The sequence below is a fragment of the Balaenoptera ricei genome, chromosome 1 (assembly GCF_028023285.1).
Source record: "Balaenoptera ricei isolate mBalRic1 chromosome 1, mBalRic1.hap2, whole genome shotgun sequence".
Classification (NCBI taxonomy): Eukaryota; Metazoa; Chordata; class Mammalia; order Artiodactyla; family Balaenopteridae; genus Balaenoptera; species Balaenoptera ricei.
In genome coordinates, this window is record NC_082639.1 from 19,326,919 (window position 1) to 19,347,601 (window position 20,683).

The following is a 20,683-nucleotide window of genomic DNA, read 5'->3' on the forward strand; positions in this document are numbered from 1 at the left end:
GCCCAAGCCTTGCCTTCTTTCGGTCCCTACCAAGGCCGCTCCCCGAGCCTAAGTCAAGCCGCCTTAGCTGCCTCAAGGAGCCAGAGCGGTCCGCCCACCTCCCTCACCCGAGGCCACGCCCCCGAGCCCCGGCTGTCCTCTTTCCTCCCGGGAGTCCGGAGACGCCGAGCTTTGGCCCCGCCCCCAAACGAGGCCCCGCCCCCGGTACCCCGCCCAGCGACTTGAAACGGCTGGGGCTGCGGCTCACTCAAGAGTGGTGAGCTGGGCGTGGGGCGGTGCTGAGGAACGGACCCTGAGGCGCCGAGGCTGAGGCGAGTTAGACGCCGGGACTGTCCAGGGAGGCGCAACAAGGCAGGAGCCCGTAGCTAGAGCAGCCCCGGAGCAGAAGCAGCTGCCGCCGTCCGCGGAGCCCAGCCGAACCGGCCATGGCGTTGTCGATGCCGCTGAACGGGTTGAAGGAGGAGGACAAAGAACCCATCATCGAGCTCTTCGTCAAGGTGAGCGCTCGCCGCCGTCCCACCCCGCCGAACCCCCGGCGCTCGCCCGGCCGCGGGGGGCGGCGTCCCTGGGCGCTCCTCAGCCGCAGCGCCCCCGCGCGGCGCCCCGCGCCCGGGCCGAGGGGGAGCGCTGCTCCCGCGCCCCCGGGCCATTGTCTTCGGCCACCCGCGCCTTCCCGCCGCCGAGGCCCGTCGAGGGAGCCGGGGTGGGACCGGGACCCCAGAAAGACAGCACTGCTGGACGGGGGGGCACTGCCTCCCGCCGCCCTGGCCTCGGCGGACGCCGCACCGTCGTCCCGCGTCCGGGTGGGACTAGCTGCCCCCCTCCCCCCGGGTGTCCCTGGGACCCGGGCAGGGGTGGGTCCTGTCACCCCCTTTCCCCCGCCACCGCCCGGACGCCCGACCTCACCTCACCCCACCCCAGCCCTCGGCTCTCCCAAGTTCACCCCCAGCCCGGGAGGCGAAGCCTCGAGCCCGTCGTGAGCTGATGAGCTGAACTTCTTTGAACGCTTTCTGAGCGTTTCGCTCCCGGCTGGTAGGAAACTGTAACTTTAATTTTCGATTCCATCTGAAACAATTTTTTAAAAACAGCAGACATTCCTGGGCCTCAGGAAAAGACCGAGATTCCCAACTTGGGTTTTTCTGTCTTAGTTATTTTACCACCATCTGATTTTCTTGTTTCTCAAGCACGAGTGTTTTGTATGATGCAACATTCTGGCTGCTCCCCTCGGTGTTGCTGCCTCGGGAAAGATTGTGTGTGCCCTTTTGTTTTGAAAGAAAAACTGATGAGGGAAAGAACTCCTCACTTGCTTGGGCTTTAAAGGGTTGATTTTTCCCTTCTGGTCTTTTCAGTTTATATATCCTGAAACTACCGTATTTGTAGACAAGTACTACCTCTAGCCCTTTCCTTTTTTCTTTAATATGTTTCGTTTTAGCAAAGGAGAAAGATAGAAGTTATGAACATCTGGATTCAACTGCCTCCCTCAAAACTTCTTTAAAATCCTCGAGATTTTCTTTCTTAGTCACTTACTTAAGCAGGCTCTTTCAGAACCAGGCTCTGAATTGGAGAGTTTAACAGAAATCCAGAACAATTTTGTTGTTTTTTTCCTGAGTTTTTATTTTAAAGAACGGGAGACACTGAAGGGTGTGTTTGAGACATGGAAAGAAGAAATGATCTGCAAGTGATGGAAACAGTGTTTGTTTTAGGATTTTCTTTCAGTTATCAGTTTTAGAAACATTTTGATTCAGGGAACTGAAACAACAGACAGGTATAGAACCCCAGAATATCTTCAACGAGTCTCTCAGTTGCTTCGAGCGGCAGATATAGTACTTTGAGATGCAGGGAATGTAGGAAGAAACCTGAAATAAGAAAAAGGAAGAGGAGTGGGAGACAGCGTGGAGAAGGGAGAAGAGTGGGTCAGAGATAAATGTTCAAAAAATTTCACTGAGCCAGGAATAGGAATGAATTTCCATAAATTCAAAAACAGTGTATCTACTAAACACCTAAAAAACATGTTACTTAAACATGTTACTTTAGAAGTATCATTAAGTTTAGTGTCAGATAAGGGTACTATCAGTAATGGCTTCTTTTCAGCATTGTACTGGAGGTCTAGCCAATACAATAAGACAAGAAAAAGAAATAAAGTATATGAATTAGAGACGAGGAGATCAATGCTTAATGCCCTACTTACTATTAATTTAACTTTTGTTAGAAGGAGAGAGGTGTTTCCCAAACTTGAGTCACTTGCATACCCCTTCTTAGTTTTCCATATATGTGTTGAATTGGTATTATTATTTACTAAATTCAGCCCGTTTTTTAAAAAACATAAACACATTGCCCTAAGCAATACCTGTGAAACTGTGGATTAAGTGTGGTGACTGTATTTCTTATGTACATAACTATTGTGTGTGTGTGTGTGCATAACTATTAAAAGAAAAAGTGTTTGTGAGCCACCTGAAAGCATCCTGCTTATCACTAGTTGTAAGCCTTTGTCACTGGGCTTGTTGGCAGAGAACCAGGTTCAAGTCACAGTTCTGCACTCACTGGCTGGTTTAACCTGGGCAAGTTGTTTTCCCTCTCTGAGACTTGTTTCCCTCCTTTGTGGAGTAAGAGATGAAATGTTTTCTGCTGTCCTGTGGTTTGGCATAGGTAAAACTTTATACTGATGTAAATCAGGATAACTGTTTCAAAGGGGAAAAAGGGGCCAGGTAAATTGTAGTAAAGAGTGTTCTTGATTTCCAAAATCTATGTGTGGGAAATGCAAATGGGGGAAAATCCCCTTGTAAATACAATTATTTTGACAGCACTGAAAGGGCAGAGGCTGTGGTTGTCCAGTGTGGTGTGTTAAACAGTGTTAATTATTCTGCTAAGAGATATCTGAGTTTGTAGCAGAAAACTGTTATCTACACTTAAAGGAAATGAGTGTAAAAGTGCTACCTGTTTAGGTAGCATTAAATTGAACAGAAATAGGCTAGGACCTTCCCAACTAGTGTGACTGGACTCACAGCTACATTTCTTTCCTTGTGAGTATTGTTTTTGGAGTTGTCTGTCCATGAGCCCAGTGAATCCTCGTTACTTGTATAACAGCAGTGCTCCATTTTTGTTTGTTTACCCCAACACCTATAGGATAGGGTACCCTCCCAATAGTAAAAGAGGCTTACAAAGGCAGTCATCCTCAAGAGTTAGAATGCCCTCTTTCCCTACCCTGAGAGGCCTAGTAGATGTATATATTTTGATACACCAGCCCCACTTGGGGACCACTGATTAATAGGGTGAAGTTCAAACCCTTTAGCAAGGTCATAAGGTCTCTTATCTGCTGCCGGGTTTCTAATCCAATTTGTCCACTTACTAATTGTGTGTCCCAGGACACATAAACCTCTCTGCCTCATCTGCATAGGTGGGATATTAATAGACCAACCTCATGGGATTAAATTAGTTAATATATGTAGTGATAATAAGCTTAGAACAGTGTCTAGTACACAGTAAGTAAATAAATGCTAGTTGCGTGTCATTTTGTATATACTTATTTGTATGCACATCTCCCCTGCTAGATAGGCAGTAAGTTCCTTGAGGTTAAGGTCTGAATATTGTTCTGAGTCGGTACCAAAGAGGGTACCATATAGTTGAAATGAGATTGTTTCCTTCTTTCTGAGCATTTTGGTGTTAATATATGCGTCTGGCATGCTTCGGAATTGAGAGCTACTTACTTATTAGAGCCTGGTAGTCTGAGTCTCAAACCTTGGTCCTTCATTTGTTCAACTTTGCCTAGCCTCCAGCCTCCAAGACTCTGTGTGGTTTTATCTATCTTTTTTCCCCTCCATTTTTTTGGTACTTCTGATCTTTTCATGTATCTGCCATGTATTTTCCACCAATATTTCTTCATGGTTACGTTCAGAATTTGGAAGCCAAGATTCTATATTGGGTAGAAGTCAATATTGTGTTGAACAACGAAATGAGAGAAGTTGAGAAGAGACTGAATTTTTGGATTTTTCCTTTCCTTGTATATGCCTAACTCCTATTGACACTGCTGCCTTCCCCCCAGCCCCCACTAGGATCTTTGGTATGATGTGATGGTATTTCTGATTTTGGTTTAGGAGGAGTCCCTTTGCAGAGTTTAGTTTTATTGGTTGGAATTTAAAGTTGTTGGCATGCCATTTTGCATTGGGACACTCACTGTTGGCAGTCATCTCTAAACTGTTAGAATTGGGGTGGTGTAAAAAGTTAATCTGGTGCAGAGTGGCTTAACACATAAGAATGCTTCTTTTGAGATATTTGGCAGGATTTTTAATGTGTGTGGACCCTGGAGCCAGACTTCTTGGCTTGAATCTGGCTTCTAGTAGTGTGTCAGGGAAGTTTCTTGAGTTCTCAGTACCTCAGTTTCTTGACCTCTAATATCAGGATAATAATAATAACACAATTTTATAGGGTTGCCGAGGGGATTAACTGGTGATCTATGTGTATTTATTAGGGTAGTCTAAGCTTCTGTAAGAAATACTGTAATGTGCCCCAAACAGTGGTTCAGACAAAATGGAAGCTTATTTCCTTTCTCACTTAGCAACCCAGGGAGGGTGTTCTAGATGTTGGTGGCTTTTCTCCTTAGAGTCATTTAGGGACCAAAGTCTTTCCAGCTTCTTTTTCCACCAACCCCCATAGCATTGTCCTCCTCACAGCTGGCAAAGCTGGTTGCTGAGAAGTTCTGGTTGCAGCTGTGGGAGGTGAAGAGTATGGAGGAGGCTCATGTCAAGGCCCCCAGCCCAGAACTTCTACCTGTCACTTCCTTTCATACTCCAATGGGGAGAACTTTAATCACATGGTTTTGTCTAACTGCAAGGAGTGCTGGGAAATGTGATCTAACCATATATCACTCTATGTAAGTATTAGGAATAGTGCTTGGCACACAGTAGACACCTATTTTTGTTGTTGATGATAGTATATTCTTTTTTTTCGGCCATACAGTGTGGCTTTGCAGGATCTTAGTTTCCCAACCAGGGATTGAACCCAGGCCCTTGGCAGTGAAAATGCAGAGTCCTAACCACTGGACTTCCAGGGAATTCCCAAAAGTATATTATTCTTTTTTTAACAAAATTATTTATTTATTTATTTATTTGGCTGCGTCGGGTCTTAATTGCAGCACGTGGGCTCTTCCTTGCGGCGTGCGGGCTTCTCTTTAGTTGTGGCGCATGGGCTCTGTAGTTGCGGCATGAGGGCTTTCTAGTTGTGGCCCGAGGGCTCAGTAGTTGCTGCGTGCGGGCTTAGTTGCCCCGCGGCATGTGGGATCCTAGTTCCCTGACCAGAGATCAAACCCACATCCCCTGCACTGGAAGGCGGATTCTTAACCACTGGACCACTAGGGAAGTCCCCCCTCCAATAGTATATTATTCTTAAATGTGGGCTTCCTTAATAGAATTCAGGGGATTCTGTAAATCATTGAAATTACATTTAAAATTCTATATGAGTCTTTTTTTGGGGGATTAGGAACCATTGTTCTAAATGGTGGCATTCTGAGTGTCGAGCGTAATTCATACAGGCAAGGTATAGAAGAAAGGTTTGGGCTACATGATCGTTAAAGTCACTTCCATCTTATTATCTGTGATTTAAAGCATTTGTTGGCATGAAGGAAGTGCCTAATACTGAGTTAGGTACTATGGGAGATATAAGAAATTATTAAACATTTTCTACCTTTAGGTTTATAAATTTTATTGGAAAGAAAACAATACAGGATGGTACATGCTTAACGAGTCAAATGTGGTTCACATTAAGTTGGGCCAGGACATGTGGGGAAAGATGGAAGTAAGCTTTAACTTGACCTTGAAAAAGTGGCTGGAATAAGTGAATTGGGAATAGCCAAGAATGGGAATATTAGTTTTGACATCATTCGTAAACTCGTTATGCCAGGAAACAGTAGACAGATGATACTTTTGAAGAAGAAGGACCCAGCAATGATTCAAACCCATAGTGCCAAGGAGAGAAGTTATTTAAAAGTTGAGAATGAGACTTTTAAAACCTAACTTTTAGTCTTGTTTGTTCTCCCAACACTTCCCTACTTTTTGGATTGCTGTCTATTCAACAACTTCCCAGCAGCATTTGGGAAGGTGCAAATGGATTGTACAGATGGGCAAACTCTCAGCTGTTTTTTTACAGTATAAAATGGGAGTTCTTTTTTTTTTTAAATTAATTTTTTAAATTTATTTAGTTTTGGCTGCGTTGGGTCTTCATTGCTGCACACGGGCTTTCTCTAGTTGCGGCGAGTGGGGGCTACTCTTCGTTGAGGTGCGCGGGCTTCTCATTGCGGTGGCTTCTCTTGTTTCAGAGCACAGGCTCTAGACGCGTGGACTTCAGTAGTTGTCGCGCGTGGGCTCAGTAGTTGTGGCTTGCGGGCTCTAGAGCGCAGGCTCGGAAGCTGTGGTGCATGGGCATAGTTGCTCCGCAGCATGTGGGATCTTCCCGGCCCAGGGCTCGAACCCGTGTGCCCTGCACTTGCAGGCGGATTCTTAACCACTGTGCCACCAGGGAAGCCCGGGAGTTCTTTATATTTTGTTTTGAGGGCAGGTTTTTTTTTTTTTTTTTTTTAAACACAGACAGATGAAATAAATTTTCTATAGGCAATGATGCTGAGAACTTTGTTTTAATAATTGAACAAAAACTAACTCAACATCAAGACAGTGTTACCTTGGATGAATTGGTTTGACATTCATTTGAGGTTTCCATAGGGGAAAATTCAGGAGCTAGAAATGAATGTAAAAATGTGAAGTTAATGGGAACTCTATTCTTATTATGTTTTGTCTGAGCTGTTCTTGAAGACCTAACAGTGCCCCTCTGAGCAAAGGCCAAGGTGATAATTTTGGTTAAATGTAAAATTCTGAGAGAAAGGGGCCCAAAATGGGTAAGAGATGGGAGGATTCTGAGACAAGGTGACTGAACACATGAAAAGTCTAACGGTAAGGGGTGGGTGGGTGGGAGGGATAAATTAGGAGGTTGGGATTAACATATACACACTACTATATATAAAGGAGATAACCAACAAGGACCTGCTGTATAGCACAGGGAACTATACTCCATATTTCGTAATAACCTATAAAGGAAAAGAATCTGAAAAAGAATGTGTGTGTGTGTATAAAACTGAATTACTGTGCTGTACACCTGAAACTAACACGACATTGTAAATCAACTATACGTCGATTAAAAAAAAATTAAAAAACCTAACGGTAGGAATAATAATAGGAAAGAGGCAATGCGGAGGACCTGGCTCTCACTAAAAATCTGAGCTGGTTTGGAAGGATGCTTACAGAGATGCCTGGAAGCTGGTAAAAGGATGGTGAGCAAGACTTTCCCACTTCCTGTTTCATTGGCACTGTGGAGCCTCAGCGTTCTAATGTCTCCTGAATAGGGAATTAGTGAGTCTATTAAAGGGAAATTTGTTAGCCAGGATGGGAAGTGTGATTAAGGCATGAATTAAGATTTTGATTAAGTAGGGGAGTAAGTTAGGATAGGTTTGCCCATTGTATAGGTTCCTGTAGAAAATGGAAAGGGAGTTTCTGAAGGAAAATAACATTAAGGTCGTGATTACAAACTGTCCAAGTATGATTTAACAGAAATCTAAACTTAATTCAGGGCATCGGTTTGTGAATTCTCTGGAAGTTTTAATCCTTTTGTCTTTTTGGAGACCTGACTTTTATCCGTCAGTGCTCAGTACCAAGAAATGGTATAAGGAATATCAGTTAGCCTTGTTTGGTTTCTGTTATTTTCCTTTATTTAAAATATAAAACCAGGAGACTGTATTAGTCTAAATTTATGAAAATAACAACTTATGTAGATAAATGAGACTATACTTGAAAGTTGTGCCAAAGATGACCTAGGAGTCTTTTATATTTTAATATCAGTATTTTGAAGAGGGCTTCCCTGGTGGTGCAGCGGTTAAGAATCCGCCTGCCAATGCAGGGGACATGGGTTTGAGCCCTGGTCCGGGAAGATTCCACATGCCACGGAGCAACTAAGCCCGTGCGCCACAACTACTGAGCCTGTGCTCTAGAGCCTGCGAGCCACAACTACTGAAGCCCGTGTGCCTACAGCCCGTGCTCTGCAACAAGAGAAGCCACTGCAATGAGAAGCCCGTGTACCACAACGAAGATCCAATGCAGCCAAAAATGAATAAATAAAACAAATAAATTAAAAAAAAAATACTTTGAAGAAGTAACAATATTAGAACCAGGGCCATGTATTGACCCTCAGAGCATAGATTTTGTTCTGTAGATTTTTTTTTTTTTGCTTTGCTTAGAGCTGAAATACAGTGTGACTCTAAGCAAAGGTGTAACAGGTTTTTTACATTTTTTTGGTAATAAAATTATTACTTCCAACTTTACAGGTGAAATAATTCATTTTTGTGAAAATGATTAAGTTTTCATTATAATAGAATAGTAAAAATGTCAATCATCTGTAATAATTTAAGTACTGAATTTTGCCATCATGCAGCGTAGCTATTTATTTGTATGTGTGAGAGAAGGAAAAAGGAGAATCTGAACAAACATTGGAGGATACAAAGACAAACAATTAGATGAAAGCTGAAGTAATTAAGTACTTTTTTAAGAATATGTGAGTTCTGTGCATGTTTTCCTCAGCTAACAACCAGTTGCTTTATTATGGAGGTGGAGACCAGGTGGTAGATTGCTAGAGTGAAAGTTCATTAAAAGCTAAAGACAACCGAATCAGGCCATTGTGCTATGTAGGGAAATGGAAGAGTGATGAGACCAGACTACATAGACTAATCGAGAGAAAAGAAGATGGTTAGACTTAAATGAAATTTTGGCTTTGAATATACATATGCGCAAGACTTAACTGAAAAATTTGCAGAGACATAAACTTATGAAGAGTGTGAAGTTTTGTATTATTTGATCTTCTAAGTTACAGAATATTTTAGTTAACACAGGAATCTAAATTTTTGATTTAAAAATGTTGAGGGCTTTTTGATTCTTCATTAAATCAAGTAAAAACTGTTGCTAGCCATCAATAACATGGACTTTACTTACATTTTGTAATTGTCAGCAGGACCCTTGATTGCAAATGTACCTAAAAAAAGTGACTCAGAATAAATAGTATCTAACCTTAGTCTGTTTTAGTTTAAATATTGGCCCTAAATTTGAAAAGTAATGTCATTTTCCTTCTGCTTCCTAGTATATTCATTTGTATGTATTGTGCTTTAAAAAAGTGTTTTTTTTCCAGTTATAAAAGCAACACTTGTTTACCGTAGACAACTTAGAATACAGAAAAGCACCATAAAATAAAAATTATGTATATTCCCTTTTTCTTGAAATGACTGCTGTTGCTATTTTGTTATGCGTCCTAATCTTATTCATAAACTTGCATGAATTATTGATGACATTTTATGTATAATATTTTAATGTTCTTCATGACAGCAGAATTCTTGGAAGAATGCACAGTGAAGCCCAATCTAGTATGTAACATGTATTGAGTTAAGTGAGTTGGTTTAAAGAAAATTTACTTTATTTAGGTTTTATCAGAGAAACTCAGGTTGGATTTACCTTCCTAATGGCACTAAAAGAACATTTACCCTGTATGATCTTTGCTTGAAGAAGGGAAGCTTTTATGTTGTGAAATCTGCCAACACCTAGAATTGCTCATAGTATAGATATTGATTAAATGGTTTGAAGGTAGGCCCTCCTTTGTGCTCTTTAGGAGAAATCTGTTTTGAAAAGTCAAAATATTTTTTAGCATTAATTTTCCCCTTCAATAACTGTCTAGTAGGTGAGGTATGCCCATTTTATAGTTGGAGGATATAAGATGCAATCTTTGTCTGGGAACAGTCGAGTACAGTATAGGGATCATTATAGAAGCAAATATTGAATACTTTCCATGCACTAAGTGCTGGAGAGGGAAAGAAATAAGAACAGGTTCCCTTGTCTTCAAGGAGCTCACAGAACAGCTTAATGGACAGAGGATGAGTAAATGAGCCATGGTTGATGATGGCTTTTTCCCATGTAATACAGTGACTTTTTGTCTCATGTGCTTTTTAAAGTCCAGTTGAATTAAGACCTTAAGAAATGATTTATGTGGCAACCTACATGACATAATTGACTTAGAGATGAGTGAAATGTTTATGTTGTATTCTAACAGATGAAGGGTAGTTAGTATTACTGAATCTACCAAGTATTGTATATTATCAGTTTGAAGAAACTTTTATCCTTTCCCTCAATAATTAGTTGTGTTATATTCTGTAATTTTGTCTAAAATAAAACTGTGATACTTCTTGCCATAAATCTTAAATGGATCCTACTTTCTCTAGTTGTTTATTGAATTAGATACAAACTCCATGATCTAGCATTCATATTCATAGTCTTTCAGATCATGATCCTGACTTGTGTTTTCAGTCTTTTCCCCCACTGCAGCTGCAAATATACCTCATGTTCTAGGCAGATTGGTCTTCAACATGCCCTGTACTACTCTGCCTTCATGGAAGATTTTTGCTCTTGTTTCTTTCATTTGAAATATCTTTGGCTTTGCCAGCCTCTCCCCCTACCTTCAATTTCTGCCTGCCAGAATAGTATTCGTTCTTTTTTCATTCAATTGTTTAACAAATATTGAAGCACTGTTTCTAGGGACTTGGATACATCAAAGAACATTATGGCATTCATATTCAGTTGGGGAAGGCAAAAAATAAACGTATGTCTACTAGTGAAAAGTGCTATGAAGAAAAATGAAATAGGGTAAGGAGTATAGAGAATGATAGGGGGGTGTGCTCTTTTCGATTTAACAGGACATTCTGTTGAGTCTGTAGCCTTGCAGAAAGTAGCATAGGGAGGTGAGGGCAGAATCAGGGAGGCTAAATAGGAGGCTGCTTAGTAATTCAGGCAAGAAATGATGGTGGCTTGGACTGAGGTGAGAAGTAGTCTAATTCTGGATATATTTCTAAGATGGAGATCACAGGATTTCCTGATGGATTGGATGTGGAACGTGAAAGAAGGAGAAGTCAAAGATGATTCTGAGATTTTTGTTCTGAACAACTAGAGTGATGGAGTTGCCATTAACTGAGATGGGGAAGCCTTTGGGAAGGGCTAGTTCTGATGGAGAGATCAGGAGTTTAGTTTGTGATGTGTTAAATTTGAATATTTTAAGACCTCATGGAACCTGTTGTCTAGTGAGAGAGGCATATGTTAAAAAAATACACAAATATAGTATATAATTACATTAAGGACAAGAACAGGGTGTCTTGAGAAAGAATGACAGGAAATTCAATTTAGATGGAAGCTTAACGGGGACTTCTTTGAGAAAATGACTTGTAGGATGAATAGTAATTAGGGGAAGAATGAGAGGAAGAGCATTCCAGGCTGGAGGAATTGGCATATGTAAAGGCTGGAAGTATTCAACAAATGGAGAGCTTGGCTGGAATAGAGAGAACAAGACTGAGGTGTAGAGTGAGGAATAGACAGGCTACATCATGGAGGTTCTTGTGTGTCATGTGAGGTTTTTTTAATATAAATTTATTTTATTTATTTATTTTTGGCTGCGTTGGGTCTTCATTGCTGCGCACGGGCTTTCTCTAGTTGCGGCGAGCAGGGGCTACTCTATGTTGCGGTATGCGGGCTTCTCATTGCAGTGGCTTCTCTTGTTGCAGAGCACAGGCTCTAGGCACGCGGGCTTCAGTAGTTGTGGTGCATGGGCTCAGTAGTTGTGGCTTGCAGGCTCTAGAGCACAGGCTCAGTAGTTGTGGCGCATGGGCTTAGTTGCTGCGCGGCGTGTGGGATCTTCCTGGACCAGGGATCGAACCCATGTGCCTTGCATTGGCAAGTGGATTCTTTTTTTTTTTTTAAAGCTATTCTAAATTTATTTATTTATTTATTTATTTATTTTATTTATGGCTGTGTTGGGTCTTCATTTCTCTGCGAGGGCTTTCTCTAGCTGTGGCAAGTGGGGGCCACTCCTCATCGCGGTGCGCGGGCCTCTCACCATCGTGGCCTCTCCTGTTGCGGAGCACAGGCTCCAGATGCTCAGGCTCAGTAATTGTGGCTCACGGGCCCAGTCGCTCCGCGGCATGTGGGATCTTCCCAGCCCAGGGCTCGAACCTGCGTCCCCCGCATTGGCAGGCAGACTCTCAACCACTGCGCCACCAGGGAAGCCCGGCAAGTGGATTCTTAACCACTGCGTCACCAGGGAAGTCCCGTCATGTGAGTTTTATCCTTAGTAAAAAGGCAGTTCTCAAAGGGAGTGTCATGATTTGATCTGCATTTTAGGATGAGTAGTCCAGCCGTTCTGTGGAAAATGAAGAGAGGCAAGAGTGGAAACAAGGAACACTACTTGCAGGCTGTTGTGATGGAGAAAGATGATGGTGGTGGTTTGGATTAGGATGGTGATGGAGAGAAGAGAATGGATTTGAGATGAATTTTGGAAGTGGAGTACATAGGAAGATACTGAAAAAGGAGTTCTGAGAAAGAGAGAAGTGTGAAAAATGACTTGGGTATTTTAGTAGAATCACTGGTTGATAGAGGTGCCTTTTATTGAGATGGAGGAGGAGCAGACAGTGTTGTTTTTGACTTAATGAGTGTGAGATGACCGAGATGTCAAGTGGAGATGTCTAGTAGGAAGCTGGATGTACAGACCTGATGCTCAGAAAGAAGTCTAGGCAGAGTAGGGAGATTTGGAACTTGAGTGCGTGTGTGTGTGTGAGTGTGTGTGTAGACATATTTGATTTGTTTGTTTGTTTATGTGGTATTTAAAGTGTGTGAGATCATTCTGTGGAGGAGTGAAGAATAGGGAGAATGCCCAGGACCAAGTTCTGAGGAACTCACAACACTAAGGGGCTGTATAATAGAGAATCTGGAAAAGGAGAACTAGGAGGAGTTGCAATCAAGCAGTAGTGGGAAGAGGAAAACTATGAGAGCAAGGTGCCAAGGAAACTAGGAGAAGTTTGTAAGGAGGAAGCGACCAGTTGTGTCAAGTCAGATGAGTGTGTATTTGCTTTATCAGCCTGGAAGTCATCGGTAAGCTTAGTAGTAACAGCTTTGGTGGAGTGGTGGTGGGGAAGCCATAATAGAGTGGGTGGAAGAGTGCAGAGGAAGTAAGAGAGTGGGGTCAATGAGTAAAGCCAAATTCTAACAAGAAACTTGGCTGTGTAGAAGAGACAGGTTGGTAGGTAGAAGAGGATAATGTCAAGGGAAGGCTTTAAGAAAAAAAAAAGTATCAGCTGTAAGAGCTATAATGTAGGAAGGAACACTTAACACCATCATCTTAAAGGGGAAAATATTTCCCATGAGAATCATCATAAGTCACTGACTTGGAGGACTTTTTACTGCAAGGAAGATCTAGTTTGTGTACATTTAGAATAGACACTTAATCTCACTGACTTTTTTTCTGTTGCATCTTCCAAATGCACGAGATAGAAATGTAGAAGAGTATTTCATACTTAATTGAACGAATATAAATATTTACAAGGTGCTTTCTATGTGCCAGGCACTGTTTCCTGCATTACATGTATTAACTCATTTGATTGTTCTTCCAGAAAATATTTGCTGAAGGAATATACAGAAGCTTTTTTTTTTCCTCTTCCCTTGAACAGGGTTGATTCCAGAGGAGACTGGGGGGAAAAGAAGAAATAAAAGATCACATTATTGGGGAAAAGCAGATGCCTGTTAAATTCACAGAAATCTTCATATAGAGAAGCCAGAGGAATAAGCTGGGAGTAGAATGCAAATCACTGGGCTCAGTTCATATTTGCAGTTTTGATTTAGAGCCTCAAAATCATTGTTACTTTAGATTGAAATGAACAGTTACCTTTTTTTCCTTGCAAAATAAAAAAGATTGAAGGGAGAGTCCACAGCTGTGTTCTGGCCCTAAGTTTGTGGTTTGACAGCCCACAAGCCCCAAGAGTTGCTGTCATTCTCCTGATGACTCAGCAGGGACCCGTGTGCTAGATTATGGTGTTGCCTCAGTGTTGCTTATAAAGGTTCTTTCTGTCCTGTGTAATATTTGAGATTCGAGATCCCAAAGTCAGACCCAGAGGATGATTGTAGACTTGAAGTATCATTTGTATTCCTTATGTAGGCACTGAAATAGTCTATTTCAGAATTGAAGATAATTAGAATTAATACTTCAAGTAGGCAATTGAGGTGTCATTTGGAAGACTGGATCTTTGTGTTACATTGTTGCTGTAGGGTAGTGGTTAAGAGCATAGGTTCTGGAGCAATGTAGACTGTTTCAACCCTAGTTCTCCCTTTGTGCCTTAGTGTCTCCACTGGGGTAATAGTATTTACTTCTTGGGTTTTGGTGAAAATTAAAAGAGTTAATATAAGAAAAGCACTTAGTGGCTGACACAGTAAGCATTGTTTGCTTGTTATCCCATGGACCTTTGGGAATGCTGAGTTAAGACTGCCCATGGATAGTTTGTATGTTTAACATATATGCTTTCAACCTCCAGGATGTTACTGTGAGAAGCATCTGCCAGGCTGCCGTTACAAATAGGTGGGGAACTTTCCATTGTTTATCAGAAGAGCAGGTTTAGTACAAAAAAAAGTCCAAGATTAGACCTGAACTTATTCCTGAATTAACTTCAGTGAACCATGATCCTGTTGACACTTGTTAGGTAACTAAAGGACAGTCAGATTGGACTCTGCCATCTTAGAACATCTGCCTCAGCAGCTCTTTCTGGACTGTAGCTAAAGCTGAGAGTCCATTATTATCAAGAGTGTTTTTCTTGTTTTTTATTTCTTTGTTTTGTCTTCTTTTTCTTTTTCTTTCTTTCTTCTTTTTCTTTTTTGTGAGAGCACAAAAGAAATAAAGAGGGATAATCTAAAACATATAGGATCTAGTGGTTCTGCAGAAGTACTTTTGACTTATGGATCTTGGCATATATATAGGTTTCACTTAGCTCCCTGTGCTACTACATTTCACTGTTCCTTGATTTTTATGGTAAACTTTGGCATGGCTGTAATTGATAGATGATGTAAGGATCATAAAGTGACTTTAAAATCCTTCATTTTATAATGTTATAAGCTTTTTGAAACTACTTAATTTATTCCTATATAAGATAGAGTACACTGGTGTATAAAAATGAGCAGTAGGTTTTTGTTTTCCTATTAAAGTCAGAGTAACAGTCGTAAGATAATAGGTAGCATTGAGTGCTTACTGTGGTTCAGGCACAGTGTGCCAAGCCCTTTACATATGTTATGTAATTTAATCCTCATATAAACTCAGAAATAGGAACTATCGGTACTGTTTTGCACATGAGGTTTAGGTCATTTCTTGTGTGTGCTCACAGGGCTGGTACATAGCAGTACTGGGATTCGTACCAAGGTCTTTGTGATTCAGAGAGACTGACTCTTAACCACTAAGAGTGTTTTTATTTGTTTATATTCTTTTTCTCTGTTTGAAACTTGAATTTTTACAGAACGGAGTTTTATTTTCACTATTTGCTGTTTTCAGTCACCCTGAAAAATAAAAAAGAAAGAATTCAGAGAATGTTTAAGAATATTTCGAAAACACTAACAACCAGTGAGCCTAGATAGTTGTTAAATGAGTTTGGTGCTTCCAGTTCTTTTGGTTAAATTTGAAAGGAAACTGTAAACTTTCCATTACCTCATCTCTTTGCATTTTGGGGGCCTGGTTAATTAGTATTTTTAAAAGTACTTTAAGGGTTTATTTATAAACTTGTTGAGGGACTTGACTTGAACATCACATATTTGATTTTAGGATTGTTTTCCAATTTAGAAGTGTCAAACAGTCCCAAGTTTAACAAAAATCATGTATTAAATTGTTAGTTTTAGTTTTCCTGTTCTTTTTTTTTTTTTTAACCTCTCCCTTCAGAGGAGCTTACACTAATCTTTGCATTGTTGACAGAAAAAAAGCAAGGAAGTTTCTTTTTGTGGAGAGAGGAAATGGCTGTTAGTTCAGGACTTTATCCATATTAGGTATAAACTAAATATAGATGTGTATTCCAGGAGTGAAGTCACATCTATAAAGTTTCTTAAGCAGAGCTAATGAGATCAGCCAGTGCTTTTGGATCTGGGTTTTTTTCTTTAATTTTTTTGTTTTGTTTTGTTTTTTAACTTTTGGCTCACTAAAAGGTTACCAAACTGATTAGTCCTATGGTCTGCCTTCCATGTCCCTTAAAAAATTTTTTTGTAAGGAATCTTCCTTTAAGCAAACATAAATTTAAAATATTCTGCTTTGTGTGTAAGGAATAGTTACTTATGCCTCTTTTTTTTTTTGGCTGCTCTGCGGGTCTTGCGGATCTCTGTTCCGTGACCAGGGATTGAATCCCAGTCATGGTAGTGAAAGCCTGGAATCCTAACCACTAGGCCACCAGGGAACTCCTGCTTAAGCCTCTTTTTGAGGGGGTGTAATAAATATTTTAGTTTCTTGACTCTCTTGTTATTTTCCTATCTCTATCTTTTGTTTGTTTGTTTGTTTAGTTCGTTTTACCCTTAAGTCTTTTTCACACATATTTTTACTGTGAGGCTAGACTTGTTGTCTTGCTGTCATCTGTTTTACTTAGTATCTTCTTGGTTTATTTGGTGTTTAACCATTAAGTCAGATCTCAGTGTGGCCAGGTAGTAATAGGATTCTTCTGATTGGTTGGTTAGTACAGGTATCGTAGTAGAACAGAATGAAGAAATCTCCTGTTTCTGGCCAGAACCACAGGTCCTTCTCAATAAGGACTTTTAAAAGTCCCCCCAAAGCATTCTTACCCACAATAAATGTTTGCAGCTCTTGTGCTCCTTCTCAGAGCCCTTTGCAGGCATGCCAAAACATTCAGGCACTTAGCAATGTACTGTGCTGCTGAAGAGAAGAATGATCTACCTTTATAGCATATCTTTATTAGAAATATTTTAAAATACAACTAACTCTGTAAAAAGTTTATCTTAACATATTTCAAGGGTTTTAGTTCATGAAACCAAATGCCCTCCAAGGTTTAGTTCAGCTATCTTCTGAATCCTTCTCTGATCTTTGTGCTTCCTCAGCAGAGCTAACCCTTCCTACCATCTTTCTGGAGCACGTTGTGCGGTTGCATGTTCTGCCACTCATCTGAATCATTTTTCTTCATATCATTGTTCCAGTTAGAATGTGAATTCCAGGAGATCAGGGTCAGGGATTATTTTCTTCATCTTTTATTTCTCACCTAACACAAATCTTGTCATATAGGAGATAACTCATCAATTCAGTAAGTATCTATTAACGTCTTGGGACAAATTGATATGTGTAGTCTGGGAATAGAAGCGAGTAAGAGAGTATTAAGTCTGTTTCTGGTATTGTGTTCTATATTAACTCATAGTAAAATACCAGAAATAAAAATAGTGTTCAGTTATTGAATTTGAGACTTGTAATTTAGGTTTTATGACTAAGCTGCTCACTAGATAGATAGCCATTGATCTAAACTTAATAACAGATTGGTTTAGAGGTCAAGAATCTTCAAATTATATAACTGAAAGATCAGGTTTAAGTTGTTGTTCTCATCTGTAAAGTGGGTGTGTTTCTTAGAAGTGATGAACACTCTAGTCCGGATTTATTTTATGTACCCAAAGTAGCCTGAGTCTTGGGTGTTTAGGCCCACACAGAAAGTTGAGACTTGAGATTTCAAAATCAGGTCCAGATAATTAAATTTTCATAATTGGAAGTAGTTTATTAGAAAAAAATATAAATGGAGCCAATGAAATTTATCAGTGATAATGGGAGCAGTTTGCCAGAGAAATTAAAAGTTTTTCAAGAGCAAATTATTTTACCAGAAAGATGTTGTATTTCCAGATTAACTACCTGAAAGATAAATATTTTGTTATGTCTAAAATAAAACAAATAAAGCACTGTTTTAAGTTAAAATTTGCCTTTATCATATTTAAGACACCTGTGCATTGAAATGGTAAGTAACTTTTCACAGCTGCAATATGTTGTTGAGTATATAGTTTTAAAAGAAACTTATTTTGTAATATGTTTTAATGAAAAAATTTTTAAAAAATTTTATTTATTTATTTATGTATTTATTTATTTATGGCTGTGTTGGGTCTTCGTTTCTGTGCGAGGGCTTTCTCTAGTTGCGGCAAGTGGGGGCCACTCTTCATCGCGGTGCATGGGCCTCTCACTATCGCGGCCTCTCTTGTTGCGGAACACAGGCTCCAGACGCGCAGGCTCAGCAATTGTGGCTCATGGGCCTAGTCGATCCGCGGCATGTGGGATCTTCCCAGACCAGGGCTCGAACCTGTGTCCCCTGCATTGGCAGGCAGACTCTCAACCACTGCGCCACCAGGGAAACCCTAATGAAAAGTTAAACATAGATACTCCAAAATAAAATACCAAAGAATCATTCATTCATATGTTTATTGTGTGTGAGTATTTTATATTAAAATATTCTATAGCATTTTTATGATTTCAGTTTTGCATTGCTTATTGTTGTTATTAATCCTTTGTTCTTAGTCATTTAGAGGTCCAAAATTTAGCTATTAAATAATACTGTAGTGTAATGAGCACATGAAAAGATGCTCAACATTGCTAGTTATTAGAGAAATGCAAATCAAAACTACAATGAGGTATCACTTCAAACTGGTTAGAATGGCTATCATCAAAAAGTCTACAAATAGGGACTTCCCTGGCAGAGTCCAGTGGTTAAGACTCTGTGCTTCCACTGCAGGGGGCATGGGTTTGATCTCTGGTCGGGGAACTAAGATCCTCAATGCCGCGTGGTGTGGCCAAAAAAAATAAAAAAATAAAAAGTCTACAAATAATAAATGCTGGAGAGGGTGTGGGGAAAAGGGAACCCTCCTACACTATAGGGTAGGAATGTAAATTGGTACAATCACTATGGAGAACAGTATGAAGGTTCCTTAAAAAGCTAAAAATAGAGTTACCATATGATCCAGCAATCCCACTCCTGGGCATATATCTGGAGAAAACCATCATTCGAGAAGATACATGCACCCCAGTGTTCATTGCAGCACTATTTACAATAGCCAAGACATGGAAGCATCCTAAATGTCCATCAGCAGAGGAATGGATAAAGAAGATGTGGTACATATATACAATGGAATATTACTCAGCCATATAAAGGAATGAAATAATGTCCTTTGCATTATGGATGGATGGGCCTAGAGATTATCATACTAAATGAAGTAAGTCAGAGAAAGACAAATGTCATATGACATAACTTATATGTGGAATCTAAAAAAATGATACAAATGAACTTATTTACAAAACAGAAACAGACTCACCAGCTTTGTAAACAAATTTATGATTACCAAAAGGGAAAGGTAGGGGGGAGGGATAAATTAGGAGTTTGGGATTAACAGATACACACTACTGTATATAAAATAATCAACAAGGACCTACTGTTTAGCACAGGGAACTCTATTCAATATTCTGTAATAACCTATATGAGAAAAGAATCTGAAAAAGAATGGATATATGTATATGTGTAACTGAATCACTTTGCTTACCTCTGAAACTAACACAACACTGTAAATCAACTATACTCCAATATAAAATAAAAATTAAATTAAAAAACATAATACTGTAGTGTAATGAGCACATGAAAAGATGCTCAACATTGCTAATTATTAGAGAAATGCAAGTCAAAACTACAATGAGGTATCACCTCAAACCAGTAAGAATGACTATCATCAAAAAGTCTACAAATAATAAATGCTGGAGAGTGTGGAGAAAAGGGAACCCTCCTACACTGTTGGTGGGAATGTAAATTGGTGCAGCCACTATGGAAAACAGTATGAGGTTCCTTAAAAAACCAAGAATAGGGCTTCCCTGGTGGCGCAGTGGTTGAGAATCTGCCTGCCAATGCAGGAGACACGGGTTCGAGCCCTGGTCTGGGAAGATCCCACATGCCGCGGAGCAACTGAGCCCGTGAGCCACAACTACTGAGCCTGCGCGTCTGGAGCCTGTGCTCAGCAACAGGAGAGGCCGCGACAGTGAGAGGCCCGTGCACCGCGATGAAGAGTGGCCCCCGCTCGTCGCAACTAGAGAAAGCCCTTGCACGTAAACGAAGACCCAACACAGCCAAAAATAAATATAAATAAATAAATAAATTTATTAAAAAAACAAAACAAAACTAAGAATAGAGCTACCATATGATCCAGCAATCCCACCCACTCTTGGGCATATAACTGAAAAAGGTGAAAACTCTAATTTGGAAAGATACGTGCATCCCAGTGTTCATAGCAGCACTATTTACAACAGCCAGGACATGGAAACAACCCAAGTGCCCATCAACAGACGATTGGTTTACAAAGATGTGGTACACACACACACACACACACACACACACACACACACACACACAGTGGAATATTACTCAGCCATAAAAAAGAATGAAATACTGCCATTTGCAGCAACATGGATGGACCTAGAGATTATCATACTAAGTGAAGTAAGTCAGACAGAGAAAGACAAATATTATATGCTATCACTTTATGTGAAATCTAAAAAATAGTACAAATGAATCTATATATTACAAAACAGAAGCAGACTTGTAGACATAGAAAACAAATCTATAGTTACCAAAGGAGAAAGGGAGGGGTGGAGTATGGGATTAACGTATGTACACTACTATATGTAAAATAGATAAGCAACAAGGATTTACTGTATAGCACAGGGAACTATATTCAATATCTTGTAATATTCTATAATGGAAAATAATCTGAAATATTGATATATATATATAACTGAATCACTTTGCTGTACACCT

General features: G+C 40.1%; 1 protein-coding gene across 1 annotated transcript in view; it reads left to right on the top strand.

Moving 5' to 3' along the window:
- The first annotated feature begins 215 nt into the window (after positions 1-215).
- Positions 216-20,683, top strand: part of CLIC4 (chloride intracellular channel 4) — a 77,270-nt gene continuing 56,802 nt past the window's right edge. Inside the window, exon 1 of the mRNA XM_059915973.1 lies at positions 216-497. Within this exon, the coding sequence (XP_059771956.1) occupies positions 426-497 (72 nt within the window). The 5' untranslated portion in view covers positions 216-425. The remainder of the gene's footprint in view (positions 498-20,683) is intronic.